General features: G+C 40.4%; 1 protein-coding gene across 10 annotated transcripts in view; it reads right to left on the bottom strand.

The window, feature by feature from the left end:
- The window catches only part of chd3 (chromodomain helicase DNA binding protein 3), a 41,482-nt gene extending 25,809 nt beyond the window's left edge, over positions 1-15,673 (bottom strand). For 4 of the 10 annotated variants that reach the window (XM_079477089.1, XM_079477090.1, XM_079477083.1 and 1 more), the window contains exons 1-23: positions 14,998-15,673; positions 11,978-12,120; positions 11,719-11,892; positions 10,848-10,972; positions 10,400-10,638; positions 9,869-9,996; positions 9,388-9,777; positions 9,021-9,278; positions 8,727-8,930; positions 8,435-8,652; positions 8,214-8,345; positions 5,727-5,817; positions 5,415-5,606; positions 5,063-5,263; positions 4,676-4,813; positions 4,303-4,424; positions 4,024-4,197; positions 3,165-3,306; positions 2,304-2,435; positions 1,153-1,270; positions 774-898; positions 451-682; positions 125-294 (exon numbers count right to left, since the gene is read on the bottom strand). In XM_079477089.1, coding sequence (XP_079333215.1) covers positions 125-294; positions 451-682; positions 774-898; positions 1,153-1,270; positions 2,304-2,435; positions 3,165-3,306; positions 4,024-4,197; positions 4,303-4,424; positions 4,676-4,813; positions 5,063-5,263; positions 5,415-5,606; positions 5,727-5,817; positions 8,214-8,345; positions 8,435-8,652; positions 8,727-8,930; positions 9,021-9,278; positions 9,388-9,777; positions 9,869-9,996; positions 10,400-10,638; positions 10,848-10,972; positions 11,719-11,892; positions 11,978-12,120; positions 14,998-15,154 — 4,005 coding nt within the window. In that variant the 5' untranslated portion in view covers positions 15,155-15,673. The remainder of the gene's footprint in view (positions 1-124; positions 295-450; positions 683-773; positions 899-1,152; positions 1,271-2,303; positions 2,436-3,164; positions 3,307-4,023; positions 4,198-4,302; positions 4,425-4,675; positions 4,814-5,062; positions 5,264-5,414; positions 5,607-5,726; positions 5,818-8,213; positions 8,346-8,434; positions 8,653-8,726; positions 8,931-9,020; positions 9,279-9,387; positions 9,778-9,868; positions 9,997-10,399; positions 10,639-10,847; positions 10,973-11,718; positions 11,893-11,977; positions 12,121-14,997) is intronic. The other 6 variants (XM_079477092.1, XM_079477088.1, XM_079477091.1 and 3 more) reach the window with 4 other exon arrangements.
- Between the last annotated feature and the right edge of the window lie 97 nt (positions 15,674-15,770).

Here is a 15,770-nt window from a genome sequence, read left to right as displayed (position 1 = left end):
ATGCTTCATAAAAATGCAAACATGCTTTAAGTCTTATTTACCGTTTAGTGCTGTTTTGGTTATCTATCAAATTCATTTGCCAGCCCTCTTTTTGACACTCAAGACTTGAATCTCTATCTCCTACCTTGTCGTCTTCTCTGACGTTGTACTGAGCCACTTTGAAGGAGCTTAGATACTCGTTCATGTTCTGCATGTCAGTGTCATCCGTGGCATCCTGGCTGCGGTCCAACAGGCGCTCGATGGCAGCGTTGTCATAGTGAATTACACTGATGTCTTCATCCTTATTGTCCCCTGCTGAACAAAACCAACAAATGGAAAACCTTATGTAGGTACCATGTGTTGTGACATGTGCAAATGTTGAAAAATAATATCGTTATTTAAAGAAACACTGCTTGAATGAATAACTAAAACTAATTGATTTATTTCTAGAAGTCAATTGATCAATTCCACCTTCAATCTCATCTTTGAAAAGCTCCTCGGTGCCAAACTTGAGAATGTCATCCAGCTCTTGTTTGGACATGGATCCAGCTTTCGAACCCAGACCGGGCCGCACTACCAAGTGCGTGAGCATCATCTTTCTCTTTGCCACTTGAGTGATTCTTTCCTCAACCGAAGCTCGGGTCACAAAGCGGTAGATCATCACCTTATTGGCCTGACCTATGCGATGAGCCCGACTGAAGGCCTAAGTGAGAAAAATGATTCAAGAGTTTCACAATTTCAAGTCGATTCTCAAACTGTCCACTGGGGGGAAATGTGTTGTGTGGTTTTGACACCTGAATGTCATTGTGAGGATTCCAGTCAGAGTCAAAGATGATAACTGTGTCTGCAGTTGCTAAGTTGATGCCCAGACCACCTGCTCGCGTTGAGAGAAGAAAACAAAACTGACACGCCCCCGGAGCTGTGAGACAAAGATAAACATTAACATTTTTGTCAAAAACTTTATTTAGTAGGTGTAACAAATGACAATATTCTCATGTTAAATTTGCTAAGTTTAAATTTCCTTGTTTCTACTGAAGCACCCAAGATCTGAGAAAAACTAAACACTACAAAATGCCAAATTATCAATTATTTTTCACTTCTTATTGAAGGGCAGTAGAGCTGAATTAAAAACAATGTCTTTTGGGCTTTTATAAGCGGTAAGCATGCTTTTACCATTGAATCTGTCTATGGCTTCCTGTCGCAGAGCTCCAGTAACGCCTCCATCAATCCGCTCATATTTATAACCCTCATAATCCAGGAAATCCTCCAGCAAATCCAGCATCTTGGTCATCTGAGAAAACAATGTGTGTGTAAATACAATCTAATAACCCATCACGTTCAGGCCATCTACCACATCTGATCAAATCAGGCCATGCATTTAAAGAAACAGTTCACCCAAAAATGAGAACTCTTTTATAATTTACTTACCCTTAAATTCTTTTAAACCTGTATAGATGTTCTGCTGAACAGAAAAAAATATATTTGGAAGAATTATTGTAATCAATGGGGCACTATTGCCAACTTTAAGTAGGAAAAGAAGCTACTATGGTAGTCAATGGTGCCCCAGAACCAGTTTCCTACATTCTTTATTCTTTTGGGTTCAACAGAACAATTCAATTTATACAGGTTTGAACTTAATGGTGAGTAAATGAAGACAGAATTTGTTATTATTAGAAATACGTGTAACAAAATATAAAAATATTAGTTAAGTAAAAATAAAACCATGCAAATTATAAGCCATCAGTCTCGGAGAAGTGCCGCAGTCAGAAGGTCCATCGACCTCAGGTACAAAAACATAGAAAGGACATCGATCAGCACTCAAATCAATTTGATGAAATTGGACCATCTGTAGTAATAGTTCAGGTATAAAAACAAGTAAAGTAATGAGCAAATGACTATAAAATAATATTATATTCGACTGTGTTCCTTTGTGTTGTCAATATGCGTGTGTTTGGATAGACCTAATAAGTGCATGTGCGCAGTTGAGAAGAACGTTTGTATACTTTAACCACATCCGAGGATAGTGGGGTTCTCGAGTCACTGGCACTGTTATTTTGAGGGTCGTGGGCTGAAAAGTAAGTTTGTAAGTTTGTGAAGAATTATTTTACAGTCCTGTTTCCCATGTACATACTGTGTACTTATTACAGTACATATAATAACAGGGTAATGACTGGGTGCTAACCCTGAACATACCCCTAAACTTATATCATGTAGTTCCCTAATACTACCCATGACTTTATTAGGTAAGTAAACTGTGGGTACACACAGTGCAACGGGAATTTTTGTATGAGGGTAAACACGTGTATATTTGCGTGTGTGCGTACCTGAGAGAACACAAGCACTCGGTGACCCTGTTCTTTCAGTTTTCTGAGCATTTTCTGCAGCAGCGTGAGTTTCCCAGAAGACTTTGTGAGACCGACCCCTTCATAAGCTCCGCTCTGTGTCTTAGGAGCTTCCTGTAACACACATTTAGACAAACAAACCCCTCATACACAAAGGGTCCAACACTCGCCAAGTGTCAAATTAAAATTGGTGCATAAACACAAATGTCAGTTGATGTCTGCAATTTTACTATGGACTGTAACATAACACATAGGTTTAATAAAACTATAATAACAATAATAATCTAGAGTTCTATAAGCAAGCAGTTTAGGCTACTAAAGAAAGAGAAGAGACTGAGACTGTCTCATCATGAGTCTTGCACCCCAAACTTGTTACAAGAGTTTCCTGACATCTATACAACAAACTATTCACATGACCAGGAGATGGCACTATTTACCACTTCATAAGATAGATTCATGTAAAAGGGACAGTTCACCCAAAAATACAATTTTGTCATCCTTTACTCACCCTCAAAATGTTCCAAATCTGTATATATATGTTTGTTCTGATGAGCACAGAAACAGTTATTTGGAAGAATATTTGCAACCAAAAAGCTCTTGGCCACCATTGACTACCATAGTAGCAAAATTACAATGAACTGTACAAAATTACAAGGGCCTTTTTCCTACCATGGTAGTCAATAGTGGCCAAGAACTGTTTGTTTACAAGCATTCTTCCAAATATCTTCCTGGGTGTTCATCAGAACAAAGACCTTTATACAGATTTGGAACAACTCAAGGGTGAGTAATTTATGACCGAATTTTTATTTTGGGGAACCGTTCCTTTAAGTCAACTGTTCTTACGGCAGAAGCGACTGGGAAGAGGTAGGGGTGGTTGCAGCACTTCTTCAGGTCCATCATTATGTTGAGCAGAGACACCTGGTTCCCTCCTCCCTTTGAGTTTAGCGCCTCAAAGTTGCGTGTCAGGATAAATTTGTAGTATTTTCTGTTTAAGAGCACAAAGACTCAAGTTTCTCATCTTGTTTTCCAAAACAAACATTTTCCTGCTATATATCACAGTATTCTCAGCCTCTTGGTTGCAGATGTGCTCATTTTAAACATTTGATACAAATACACCTGTCAAGTTGAAGCCTTATTTGGTAGGTACTAACATGGATAGATTTTCTGCTTATTCTTAAAACTAAACAGCATAATTTCTTTTCAACTCATGTTTTTTACTTTGTCATGTATAGAGTGTATAGTGTAGATTATTACTTGTGATTTTATAGACATTTCGGTACAATTTACCGTACGTTATGCAATATTTGTTCTTCTGTACAATAAAAAATTCTGTTGCTGAGCTCGGTCGCCTGGATCCAAAATGTACATTTCTAGGCAGCAAAGCAAAACCAACTGAGAACCGTTCTTATATATTATTGATTCTAAAACCTTGTATCTCCATGTTTCATGACTTTTATTTTTTGCCATAAATCATTTTTATTAGTTGCCCTTTCTATTTGTTGGTGGGTTCTGCAAATATCTAACCAGTAAAAGTGCTTGTCAACTTTGACAGCACAGTAGTAATCATTTGAAAAATACAGCGTTTTTTTCCATTTCCTGAAAAACAGCGAATTTGGCGACGAACAAGCGACGATTTGCAAAAATAAATACAAAATTGTAGACGAAGCAACTGTGGGAGTGATGTATATGTAGTGGCTCTCACTTTTGCATGGGGCTTAGCTCAACTCGCACGATCAGCTCAGTTTTGGCCGGCATGTTCTTAAACACGTCGGCTTTGAGTCTCCGCAGCATGTGTGGTCCAAGCAGGTCGTGCAGTTTCTTAATCTGGTCCTCTTTAGAGATGTCAGCAAACTCCTCTAGAAAACCCTCGAGATTACTGACCACAGACACACATTAATGAGAATAACTGTTAGTATTTGTGCATTCATTTGTGTATCCGTCAGCTGCGTGTTTAGGCGTATGGCTGTGCATATGGTCGTACTTGAATCGGTTGGGCGTGAGGAAGTTAAGCAGGTGGAAAAGCTCCTCCAGGTTGTTCTGCAGTGGAGTTCCTGTCAGCAGCAGTTTATGGTCAATCTTGTAATCATTTAGCCTCCTGAAAAACTAACACACCACAACGATTTTGGTTATTCTGCAGTATTAAAAACATTTAGTGATGGAAAAACGTTTTCAATCTTAGAAAACACGAACAAAAGAGTTAAAAATTCAGCTTGCTAACATTCTTCTAAATATCTTCCTTTGTGTTCATCAGTACAAAGCAATTTATATAGTTTTGCAACTACTTGAGGTTGAGTAATTCATGAGTATCACTATAAAGACAGTAAACACTTATAACAGATAAACTTATATCTTACCTTGGACTGGTTGTTTTTGAGGCGATGAGCTTCATCCACCACCAGACAGGCCCAGTCGATGGACTTGAGAACATTCTGGTCTATGGTTACCAGCTCATATGATGTCAGCAACACATGGAACTTAATGGGAGCTTCCCTCTGGACACATATAAAGATGGATGGACAGAAATAAATGGGTATAGTAAAAAGTAAAAAGAATTAATAAAAAGAATGGTTATAGTAAAAGTCATAAACTCAAAACCAAAGCCCCAGTGAAAAGGTTGTTTCCTTCTTCTCTCTACTATGAGTCTCTCTCTCCTTCCAAGGTGTTTTGCGCCTTAATGTATTTTCTTTCACCTCTCCAATCACCATTTATTCCCTCCAATCCATAGTTTCTCTGGTCCTCACCCGTAATTTGAAGGCCTTCTTTCCTCCCTTCACTGCAGTGTCATCAAAGCTGAACTCGTTCTCACGGATGATGGCTCGACTGTCTTTGTCTCCAGTGTAGGTCACCACGTAGAAGTCAGGAGCCCACATCTCAAACTCCCTCTCCCAGTTAATGATTGTGGAGAGCGGTGCGCTCACCAGGAACGGCCCTTTGGTGTGACCCTGACGAGGACATTTTCAACATATGCTTATTGCTTACACATTTAAATGTTTATCTAACAGTTTATTAGTAATATAACATGCACTTTTTTTCAAAGTGACTAGTGCTAAGTGATGTAAAGAACAGATCTGGGCAACACACTCAAATACTGACCTCTTTAAACAGTGAATAGAGAAAGACGATGGTCTGGATGGTCTTGCCCAAACCCATCTCATCAGCCAGGATGGTGTCTGTGCCTTGAGCCCAGGAGAACCGTAGCCAGTTCAGACCCTCCAGCTGATAAAGGTGCAGCGTTCCTCCTGTTTCTGTCACAAAGTCTGGCTGCTCCTCATATTTAATAGTGGGCTGGAGGAAGAGAGGAAGAAAGAGAAGTACCTACATGTCACCTAAGCACTTTGACAGTTTGAGAAACCTAATGTAGGCCATGAACACACAGAATGAAAGATAGGAAAATTGAACCCTCACATCATTAACTGGTGAGCCTGGAGCTTCATCATTCTCCTCTCTCCTCCTCATCTTCCTCGGTTTTTCTGGGTCCTCCTTCATCACTTCCTCCCTGGGAGGACAAAAAGTTTGTATAAACATTTCGATGCACAAATCAGATTATACGTTTTTTCCCCCCCTTTTTCTATTTTTAAAACAAAAACTGATACCTTTAAATACATATTATTATTAGATTTCTATGTAATAACTAATGCATGGCGTAATACGTGGTTGACATGTATTTTGGAAACAAGTAATTGCATTGATCTACTAAACAAAGATTTGTGCACATTAAAGCTCCTATTAGTAAAAAAATAAATGAGTAAATAAGATTGTGTTTTAATTTTATTGCTTTCAGCATTTCGCTTAAGATTCACTTTTGTTGGAGCATGGCCATTCTACATTAAATAATACATTTCCCTCTTATCGTCTTGATACAGCACCCCAGGGGAGGCTCAAACTCACAACCTCAGCATTGCCCTGCTATGTACTGCCTTACAAAAAATACACACTCAATGAAAACACCATCAGAACCCCTCTTCCCATACCTTCACTGAATTTAATCAAACTAAATCATCTTTTGATATGGTTTAATTTTTAGTTTGTTAAAAGGGTTCATCTTATATATTTTGGTTGCATTTGTATCGGCAAATATTGCATCTCTGGCAGAGAAAATCGATATTGCATCGTGATGAACTGTCTGATTCATTCCCCGATTCAATACTATACATTTTGCTCAAGGTGAAGCTCGAACTTACAACCTAGGCATTGCCTATTATGCACTGTCTTACAAGTTCCGAGCGTTGACCGATTGCGCCACTGGAACTGTCTTGTGCCTTGAAGATGCACAAAGTCTCATTATCATAAGTCTCATTATCGCTGGATTGAATATTACTAGAACAAATGACTTGGTACAACATTTCTCATTATCGTAAACGTTTGTTCCAGCTGATGCTCAAACTTACAACATCAGCATTCCCATGCATCGTACTGCCTTATAAGCAATGTTGGGCAAGTTACTATAAAAAGTAATGAATACTAGTTACTTATTACATATTCAATAGTGTAATTAGATTACTGTACAAAAATTACTCTCTTCAAAAAGTATTCAATTACTTATTACTAATTTCTTTCTGTATCCTATATAAACCTAGATAAACCGTGATTAGGTAAGTGATTCAAGTATCGACATGAAACGGCTCTGTTAATTCATTCAGATAAAGTTCGGTCTAAATGAATTTAAGCTTACTATGTTAAATTGCGACAGTGGGACATTTTTCGCTATCTCTAGACCAGGGGTCTTCAACGTTTTTTGGGTTAAGGACCCCTTAGATCAAAGCTGCATGGAGCAGGGACCCCTTATACTAATGTGTAAACAGAGCTATTTGAATAGAAACAACCCCTATTTTGTCAAAGCACTATTATGTTAAGACATTACATTAGCACTATTATGCATGTTATCGTTGCACATACATACAGATATACTTTTCTGTGTATTATTTGTACTATTAATATTGATTTTCTGATGTTTTAAAGGGATTTGCAGCATCATACATTTTCATTTTACTGTGAGATGGACAGTTTACCTGTCCTGATCCTTCGTGTTTAATAAGGCTGCAATGAGATGACTGACCCGGGTTAATGGCACAAAGATTATTCTTATAGTCTATAAATGTTTACAAAGGTTAGTATGTTACATTTTAACACAGTGGTGTGCTTTTCGCTATCTCTATGTGCAAAGGGAAGCTTGAAGTGTCATTATTGCTGGATTGAATTTTACTAGATGAACGTTTCATAGTGTATAAAGTTCTCCATTATCATAAACATTTGCTCAAGGTGAGGCTCAAACTCACACCCTCGGCGTTGCCCTGCTACGTACTGCCTTGTAAGTACCGCGCGCTGACCGGTTGTGCCACTGAAGCAGTTGCGTGTGCTGAAGATTACATGTCTTGTAGGTTCAATAAGAATCGCAAATTCTGTATTGAAGCTTACAGTTACATTTTGACATAGGGGTGCGTTATTTCGCTATTTTAAGACAATGTCCAGAGGGAGGCTTGAAGTCTCATTATCATAAGTCTTATTACAACTGAATAAAATCTCTATAGATTAACTGACAAGAAGGTTTTTCATTATCATAAAGCTATGCTGCAGGTGAGGCTTGATCTCACGACCTCAGCACTGCCCTGGTAAGTATTACCTTAAAAGTACAGCGCAGACCAGTCTCGAACATTACACATCTTAGGTTTCATAGAAAAGTTGCATAAAAAAATCCTATAGTTCATAGAGAGTGAAGCACAGGGTCGTTGCATAAACTGTTGCTTACACCTCATAAGCGACACAAAATGTACATATAAGATGTTTTACTTTAATTTACATAGCTTTCATTTTTTGCAAGTATTTTAAAATGGATTTCTCTGAGGAAACAAAGCCTTGTGACAGCTGATGTACAAAGTGTATGTATGACAGCACCTGTGTCTCCAGTAAGCAGCTTTGTGTCCACCAAATTCAGGGATACCCAGATCGTCTATCTCCCAAGTGCACTGGTCATAGGTCAGATCTCTCCATTTAACTAGATAGTGGTAGTTCCCCTTCTTATCCACGCTGCGTACACATACAAACAGACACACACTTTAATATGCTGAAAGGGAAACGTATAATATGCTTCATTAACAGACAGAACACAAATACACCTGTGATTGATTATTCTGTGCACTATCATCCATTCAGGCTTGATACCATAGCGATAATATTTATCTTCCAGGATGGCATATTGAGGGTCTTTGGCCCTTCGCTTCTCACTCTTTCCAGAATCCTCCTCTCCTCCAGAGCCATAGTCTAGACTGGGCGGCTCATCCATGTCTGTTTTCCTCTGATAGTTCCGGAACATCACAGAGTGAAAGATCTCGAGCTGAGATACAGAACAATGATTAGTCTCCGGCAACATCTTCTTGTATGTCATCTTGTATGTCACGTCTGTCTCACCTGTAGCTCTGTTATCCAGGTACAGTGCCAGTACGACTGTCCTGTTAGCTTTACGAAAAACTCTCTCTCTGGACGGCCCTTCATAGGTGGAGGGGGCGGGGCATCGGGTGGTGCGTCTGGGGGTGGTGGGACAGGAACTGGAGGTGGGGGTTCGCCCCATCGCCAGTGCAGAATTTTTTGCACTCGTCCTTTGATTGTTGGACACTGATATACAAACAACAGAGATAAAACCAATTATTAAATTGAATTTCACATATTTGCACAGTAACATATGAAACCAGGTCTGTTTCTCACATTGCAGCGGGGACACAACCACTCTCCGTTAGGGATTTCCGGCAGCGGCGGGTTCAGGCAGTGAATGTGATAGGACGAAGGGCAGGAGTCACAGCACAGGAGCTCTCCTCCATCTTTACACACGCGACAGAACTCTATGTGATCATCCTCCTCTTCTTCTCCACCCAGCCCCACCTCCACATCTCTGACATAATCACATTCTTCCTCAAAGTCCTCAAAGTCTTCCTCCTTTGCCTCCCACTGGATCCCTTCTTTCTCCTGAAGAACATCCCGTTCAATCACAATCAGAACACATCGTGTTTAATTTAGCCCTTCATTTTAAAATCAATCTGTTTTTCTGAAACATAGTAGGCATGGAAAGACTCACACAGTGGGGGCAGCTCCACTTGCCCTCGGGGGCCTTTTCCAGCTCAGGCTCCAGGCAAACCAGGTGGTACGCTCGAGGACAAGTGTCACACAGAATGATCTCCCCTCCCTGCTGACATACCTCGCAGTAGTCCTGATGGTCCGTCTCATAGCCATCAGCATCCTCATCTCCTAGCACTGACATAGAGAGACAGAGAGTGAGTTCCGATACAGTTCTTGTAGACACAGATCCAATACGATGAGAAGAAAGAAGGCTCTCACCTTTCTTCTTTTTCTTGGCCGGACGACCTCTCTTGTTCTTCTTCACCCGTCCCGAGCTGTCAGAGCGCACTGAGGAACTGTGAACGCTGGAGTTCTCTTGTTCAGAATCGTCATCGTCCACCTCCTCGCTCTGCGTTTACAACCAAGCACAATGAAACACAGCCACTAAACCTCACACGCATTTTCGCATGCGTGCATTACACACAAATGCTTCATCTCACCGAGCTGCTCTTCTTCCTCTTGTTGCCCAATGCGCCCAATTTGATGCGGAGAGGAGCCATTTTCTTAGGTTTGGGCTTCTTCTTGTCGGAGACACGAGGACTCTTATTGCGTTTTTTGTAGCCAGGGCCTATCAAAATGAATGAGGAAAGATTACAAACAGAAACACAGTAAATAAATGAAGAGCAGGGAGCGCTTTCCTCTTTTTTGTGTTTTAATACCAAGAACATGATACCGTTGATAAACATAATTTTTACACATTTTTTTATATTGAATTGACACTAAATGACCAATACTTTGTCATCTACCATGTCATTAGAAAGCGATGAATCTGTACAAAAACTGTCATGAAATTCAACTCAAATGTGTTTCATAATTTTGTGTTCCTGCAAAGCAACTTTACTTAACATACATGGGAGACATGGGAAAGAAATGGGAACTCCTAGAAAACATTACACCTAACAGAATACATGTCATTATTGCAATTTTTTGATAGTAAACTATCACAGCTGCCCACACAGCCTGACCCTCACCTTTCCCCTCTTTGGTCTTGGCCTTGCGAAGTGGTGGTGGCTGAGGAGGAGGTTCGGGGGATGCTGTTGCTGCGGAGACCTGCTCGGCAACGGCGGCGGCAGCGGCAGCAGCGGCGGCAGCGGAGGCTGCTGCCGAACCTTTAAATGGGTTATTAGAACTAAACTCCCGCCATTTGGCCCCCAGAATGGTCATCATCTTAGACATGGGAATTTTAGGGTTCTTCTTAGCAATCATCGGCCTGTGAATGTATAAGTTAATAAATATTAACAAATACAGTAACATGGTCATCTAATGCAATTCAAGTTTGTAACTAATTCACAGCTTATCTACAAAACGGGACAAAACTACAATCACCTCCCTAATGCCACATGTGAAGCAGTTTGTAGAAACTATATAGAAAAAGTTCATTTAATTTAGAGAATAATAAAACTTAGTATCTCAGTATACCTCATGAACTGGCTGAAGGCTTTGTAGTTGGTTAGTGTTTTGTAATCCTCCTCTGTGAATGTGTGATCAACATTTTCTAGACCCCATTCTTTAGCCAGTTGGGCCGATGTCTTCAGCTCTATTGGCTGTAAGGGAGAATTCATCACACAGCTGTCACAATATAGATGGCTAATAAACATCTGGACACATCTGGGCTGTAAATTAAATTACTGGATCAGTAATTATGTGCGCAGCGCAGCAAACAGACAGACAATATTTTCACATACAGCAGCTAGAAAGACCATGTCTTTTTTTACTTGACATTGCTTATGAACAAGTTCTGGGTGCAAGTAAATATGGAACATCTGATGATGCGTATGCATATGTTTGTAAATGTGTGTGTGACTCGTTTACCTGCTAACACTTTGCCTCTTGCTATGAATAAACTCATTGTGTTGTTTGACAGTTTGAAGGTTGCATTTTGAATAGAATAGAATAGTTTTATTGTCACCATACGAAGAAATTTAAGCTCTCTCTGTACACATAATAATACTGTACATATAAACTGTATAAACAATACTGTATATTGTAGATGTTTATTTTCAGTCATACAGTATTGAGTTACATATCCTACGATGTCAGTATGTATTTTTTTATTAAAAATGATTGTTAATAGTTGCATTTCCAATATGTTATGTACCAAGTGTTGAGGTCTGTAAGTGTTTTATTCTCAGTTGTTTTGCTCTTTTATCATGGAAAACACAAGTGATAGCACATTATATTGAACAGCACAAAAACAAATAAAGAAAGTTTTGGGCTAAACCTTAGGAAATAAATAGGTCATTTTTACACTGAAAACAACTGAGATCTGTGAAGAACAGCCTTACTGTACCTTTGTGGTCTCTTCGTGCGTGCTGTCCTCGTCGTCCTTCTTCTTTTTCTTGGTTTTCTTCTCTTTTTTGTCCTTGTGTTTCTTCTTCTTTTTCTTCTCTACTCCATAATCGCTGGCAGCACTGTCAGAGTTCATGCCATAGTCAACCTCTGATTCTCTTTCTATGTCACTCTCCTGAGAAAGAGTGCAGAAACATTACACTTGACGTTTTAAGGATTTGGAAATTGCATTAAGTCAATGGGTAGCAACAGCCACATACAATTTTTTTGCGCTTTCGTGCTTTGGCCATCTTGCCTTCCTTCTCTTTGTCTTTCTTCTTCGTTTCTTTCTTTTTCTTGGGGCCTCGTTTTTTTTTCCCCAGACTGTCCCTGTCTGATATGCCACAGACATCGTCTCCATCATCTGAATGAGAGAATAGTGGGTAATGGGAAAATTGGGATAAATTATAAATTAATGTTATCATAATTTATCCAAACACTTTAAGGTGTAAATTCCCACTACAAATATTGAAGAGCAGCGTAGCACTGCAGAACATCATGAGGGAACTATCATAATATATATATTCCAAAGATTTAGTCTGCACTAGTTAGATCAAACGGAATCAGGAACACTTCCAATAACAACTGATGCATTTGTTGCATCAAAGAGTGCAGAACAGTACTCTACTCTCAGCCAGTCTTGTCTCATTGTTCCAAGGTTACTAGAGCGGGCAGGACGCAGTCGAAGGTTACAAGAGTGGGCAGGGCGCAATCCATACCCAGACCTGACAAAGGCTGTGATGATAGAGCTGGACGAAGGACGTGGCGACTCTACAAAACTTCAGACGCTATTAGATTATTAATGATAATCTTAAATCTAACTTTTATTTATTTTGCCTTGTTGTGCAAGCACAGTCAAGTTTGTGCGGAGGCTGCAGCTTTTGCCAGAAGGGAACTGGAATCCCCTGGTTAGGGCTGGTTTCCCTCTAAGGTTTTTTTCTCCTTCAATGGAGTTTTGGGTTCCTCGCCACCGTTTGCATACTGTTTGCCTGGCCGGGGGGCTGCTAGAATTTGATAGTCTTATTTATTTAACACTGCATATAGGAATTTATAGTGTGTCTAATATTTGACCTGTGTTTTGACTTGCAAAACCTTTTCCGCTTTGCTTATAGTCAATGTTTTCTTGTACAGCTGCTTTGTAACAATGAAAATTGTAAAAAGCGCTATATAAACAAAGCTGGCTTGACTTGACGAGGGTGCAGAGACATCTCACAGAAATTAAAACACATTTCACTTTTGACTTCAGCAAAGCAGCAAGATTTAATGAATTAATCTTCCAAACTTGATTATGCAGATGACCTAATTACAACAGCAACAGCTCATATAAAAAAAGCGATTTACTTTAAGACGACAATAAATAATGTATGGAATGCTCCAAAACAGAGAATTTTAGGTCAATGTGCAAGCAGAAGAAATTCGAGTATTTTAAGGAATAGTTTAATGTAGTGTGCCATTTCATCTTTCATAAAAATGGTCACGGTATCCTGGTGGAATTGAAATTTATGTGTTCTATTATTCTGCATTTTATCATGAAACCTAATAATGTGTTTCAACTTCAAGCAACCGTTTTTTTATGTGGGTACCAGGTTTATTTTATTTAGCTTGAACATATTATTCAAATGTATTAGACCGGGGAAAGTAAGTTCTAAGGGTCAAAAAGAAATAGGGTAGCAACATATTTACCAGTAGCCCGTATTTACTTATACTGGGCTTTAAATTCAAATAATTCTACATAATTTGCACAGTCTGCATTGGTATGTGTCTGTTGCTGTATAATACATGTGTAGCTAGACCACAATATTCAATGTAATAATCTTTTTGTAGACTATGCAGATCTCCAAATGATGCATCAGACTGAATAACCACACAACTACAATGACATCAAAATAAGTTCCAAAAATGCATTCAAAGGACTGAATCAATGTGAGTACATTGTATACTGCGGCAACAGCAGTCTTATAGGTTCAGATAAGGTCAAATGTCTATGTAATCCATTATTATAACGCGTTTGCGTGACTAACCAGGGACCACTGTGACTAGTTTGTCTTTAGCATATAGCCTAACGTTTTCAGAATCGCAGCACATAACGCGCGTTTGTTGCTGTCGGTCGCCATCGCGCTATGATTAATGAATTGGATTTGATGTCTCTTTGTTGCTGCCGCGCATCGAGAGGACTCGCTGAAATACTTTTTCCTCGCTCGTGCAGCCAAGGGCGGCAGCAGCGCGCACTTGGGGCTCGGTGACTGAGAGGCCGCGAGCCGAGCCGATGCACCCGCAGCACGAACTCGTGCACCTGGGGAGCACACCACCAGATGAACCGCAGACGAGGGTCGCCCGGGGGAGAAAGGACGCGCGTGTTAATTGATTTACGCGCGCTGTGGGAATCCAAGAGACACCAGTTACGCGCTCGTGGGGCCCTAAATGACCACACACGAATATACTTCCCGTCAACTTACACCGTCTGACATTTTTAGGACGCGTGTAGGTCTGAAAAAGTTAGATTTCACTTATTTGTATCTTCATGTGTGGATCACCGTTCCTCGCGTTGCGTACAAACTCTGTGTACACAAACTCTGCAAACTTTGTCCCACCAAACCGAAGACAAACGTTGCACTAAACAAAGGTTCAAAAACCAACGTTTTGTTTATCTGTTGATGTCACAAGCATACATCATATTTTTCCGTTTTATTTACATACTTTCCCAGCCCAAATAGCCTCTGGGCCGACGAGTGCACGGGCTGGCATGTTGCAGGGTGACGGCATCACCAGTCACAGATGTCTGCCTGTTTATTTACATTCTGTCACAACACAACCCTCATCAAGCGCTCACGCCTCTTGTGACCCGCAACGGTTGATCTTCGGGGAGTAATAATATTATTCAGGCACCTTATGGATCTTTAACCTTCGCAACAAACAACAACGCGATGGTGGAGCTTAATGATCCTTTGTCAGATCGCAGTGGGAGATAAAAGGCACCATCATATGACAGACGAGATGAATGAAACAGAGGAACACACAGAGGGGGATCGGTCAACTTCGGCCAAACTCTATTCAACTCTTTGGCGAAATGCTGACAGAAAACGAAAGTATAAGGACACTAGGTGGCCGCTTTAAAGAATTCGGAATGAAGTATGCAGATGTCGCCATGCGCACTTTTAGTAACATTTGCGTTTGTTACTACGTTACGATGTATTTTGCTGCTCTACGCGCGCTCCCGTCTCTGCCTCGGACTGTACGGTACCTGGCGCGGCTCTCGCTGCAGTTTCTCTAGGCGCCGCCGGCGAGTTTATGTCGCTTGCGTCCTGGTCTCCGTCGTCTTCTTCTTCATCAAAATCTCCTCCCTCGGAATTAACCGCCGTGCCCTCATCTTCCTCACAAGAACGGAGAAGAGAGGACATTATATTCCCGTCGGTGACCCCGTTCCGCGATATCTAAAAGTGTATCCCTTCCGAATTATGATATTTATTTAATATTCAAATCGACTCACAAAAAAGTGGGGGGCGTTTTAGAATATTTTACACTACAAGGCATAGAAACAAAGATGGCCGCCCTTATATTTATTTTTTAACAACCTCCCCCCACCCCCCAATAAGAAAAAAATCCCCTTACATAAAAATGGCTGACTATATTATTTCAGAACGTCCCCCCTCCCTCCTTTCTCAGAGTCTCTCTCTCTCTCTCGTCTCCCCTCCCTCCTCAAAAAGAATCCCATATTCACTAGAGGGGAAGCAGTGGCTCATTGCGAGTTGTATTTCAACTCGTTTATTTTGTTCTTTCTCTCTATCCCTTCAGACGTGCCTGGTAATAGTCTGCTTTGCAGAAAGCGAACATTGTAACGCCGTTCGCTCAGTATGCGCTGCCATGAGTGCGCCATAAATCTTACAAACATGGCCACCTTAATATTTTTAAAGGCCCCCACCTTCGTAAAAGAGAGAGAGAGGATGGAGGGGAGAGCTGCAGCAGCCATGCCCAGACTTACATCATGTTGCATTGCTTAAAAATTAACTATTTATG

Source organism: Barbatula barbatula, assembly GCF_947034865.1.
Source record: "Barbatula barbatula genome assembly, chromosome: 1".
Taxonomy (NCBI): domain Eukaryota; kingdom Metazoa; phylum Chordata; class Actinopteri; order Cypriniformes; family Nemacheilidae; genus Barbatula; species Barbatula barbatula.
The sequence above is the reverse complement of the archived record's forward strand: the minus strand, read 5'-3'. Positions and strand labels throughout refer to the sequence as shown.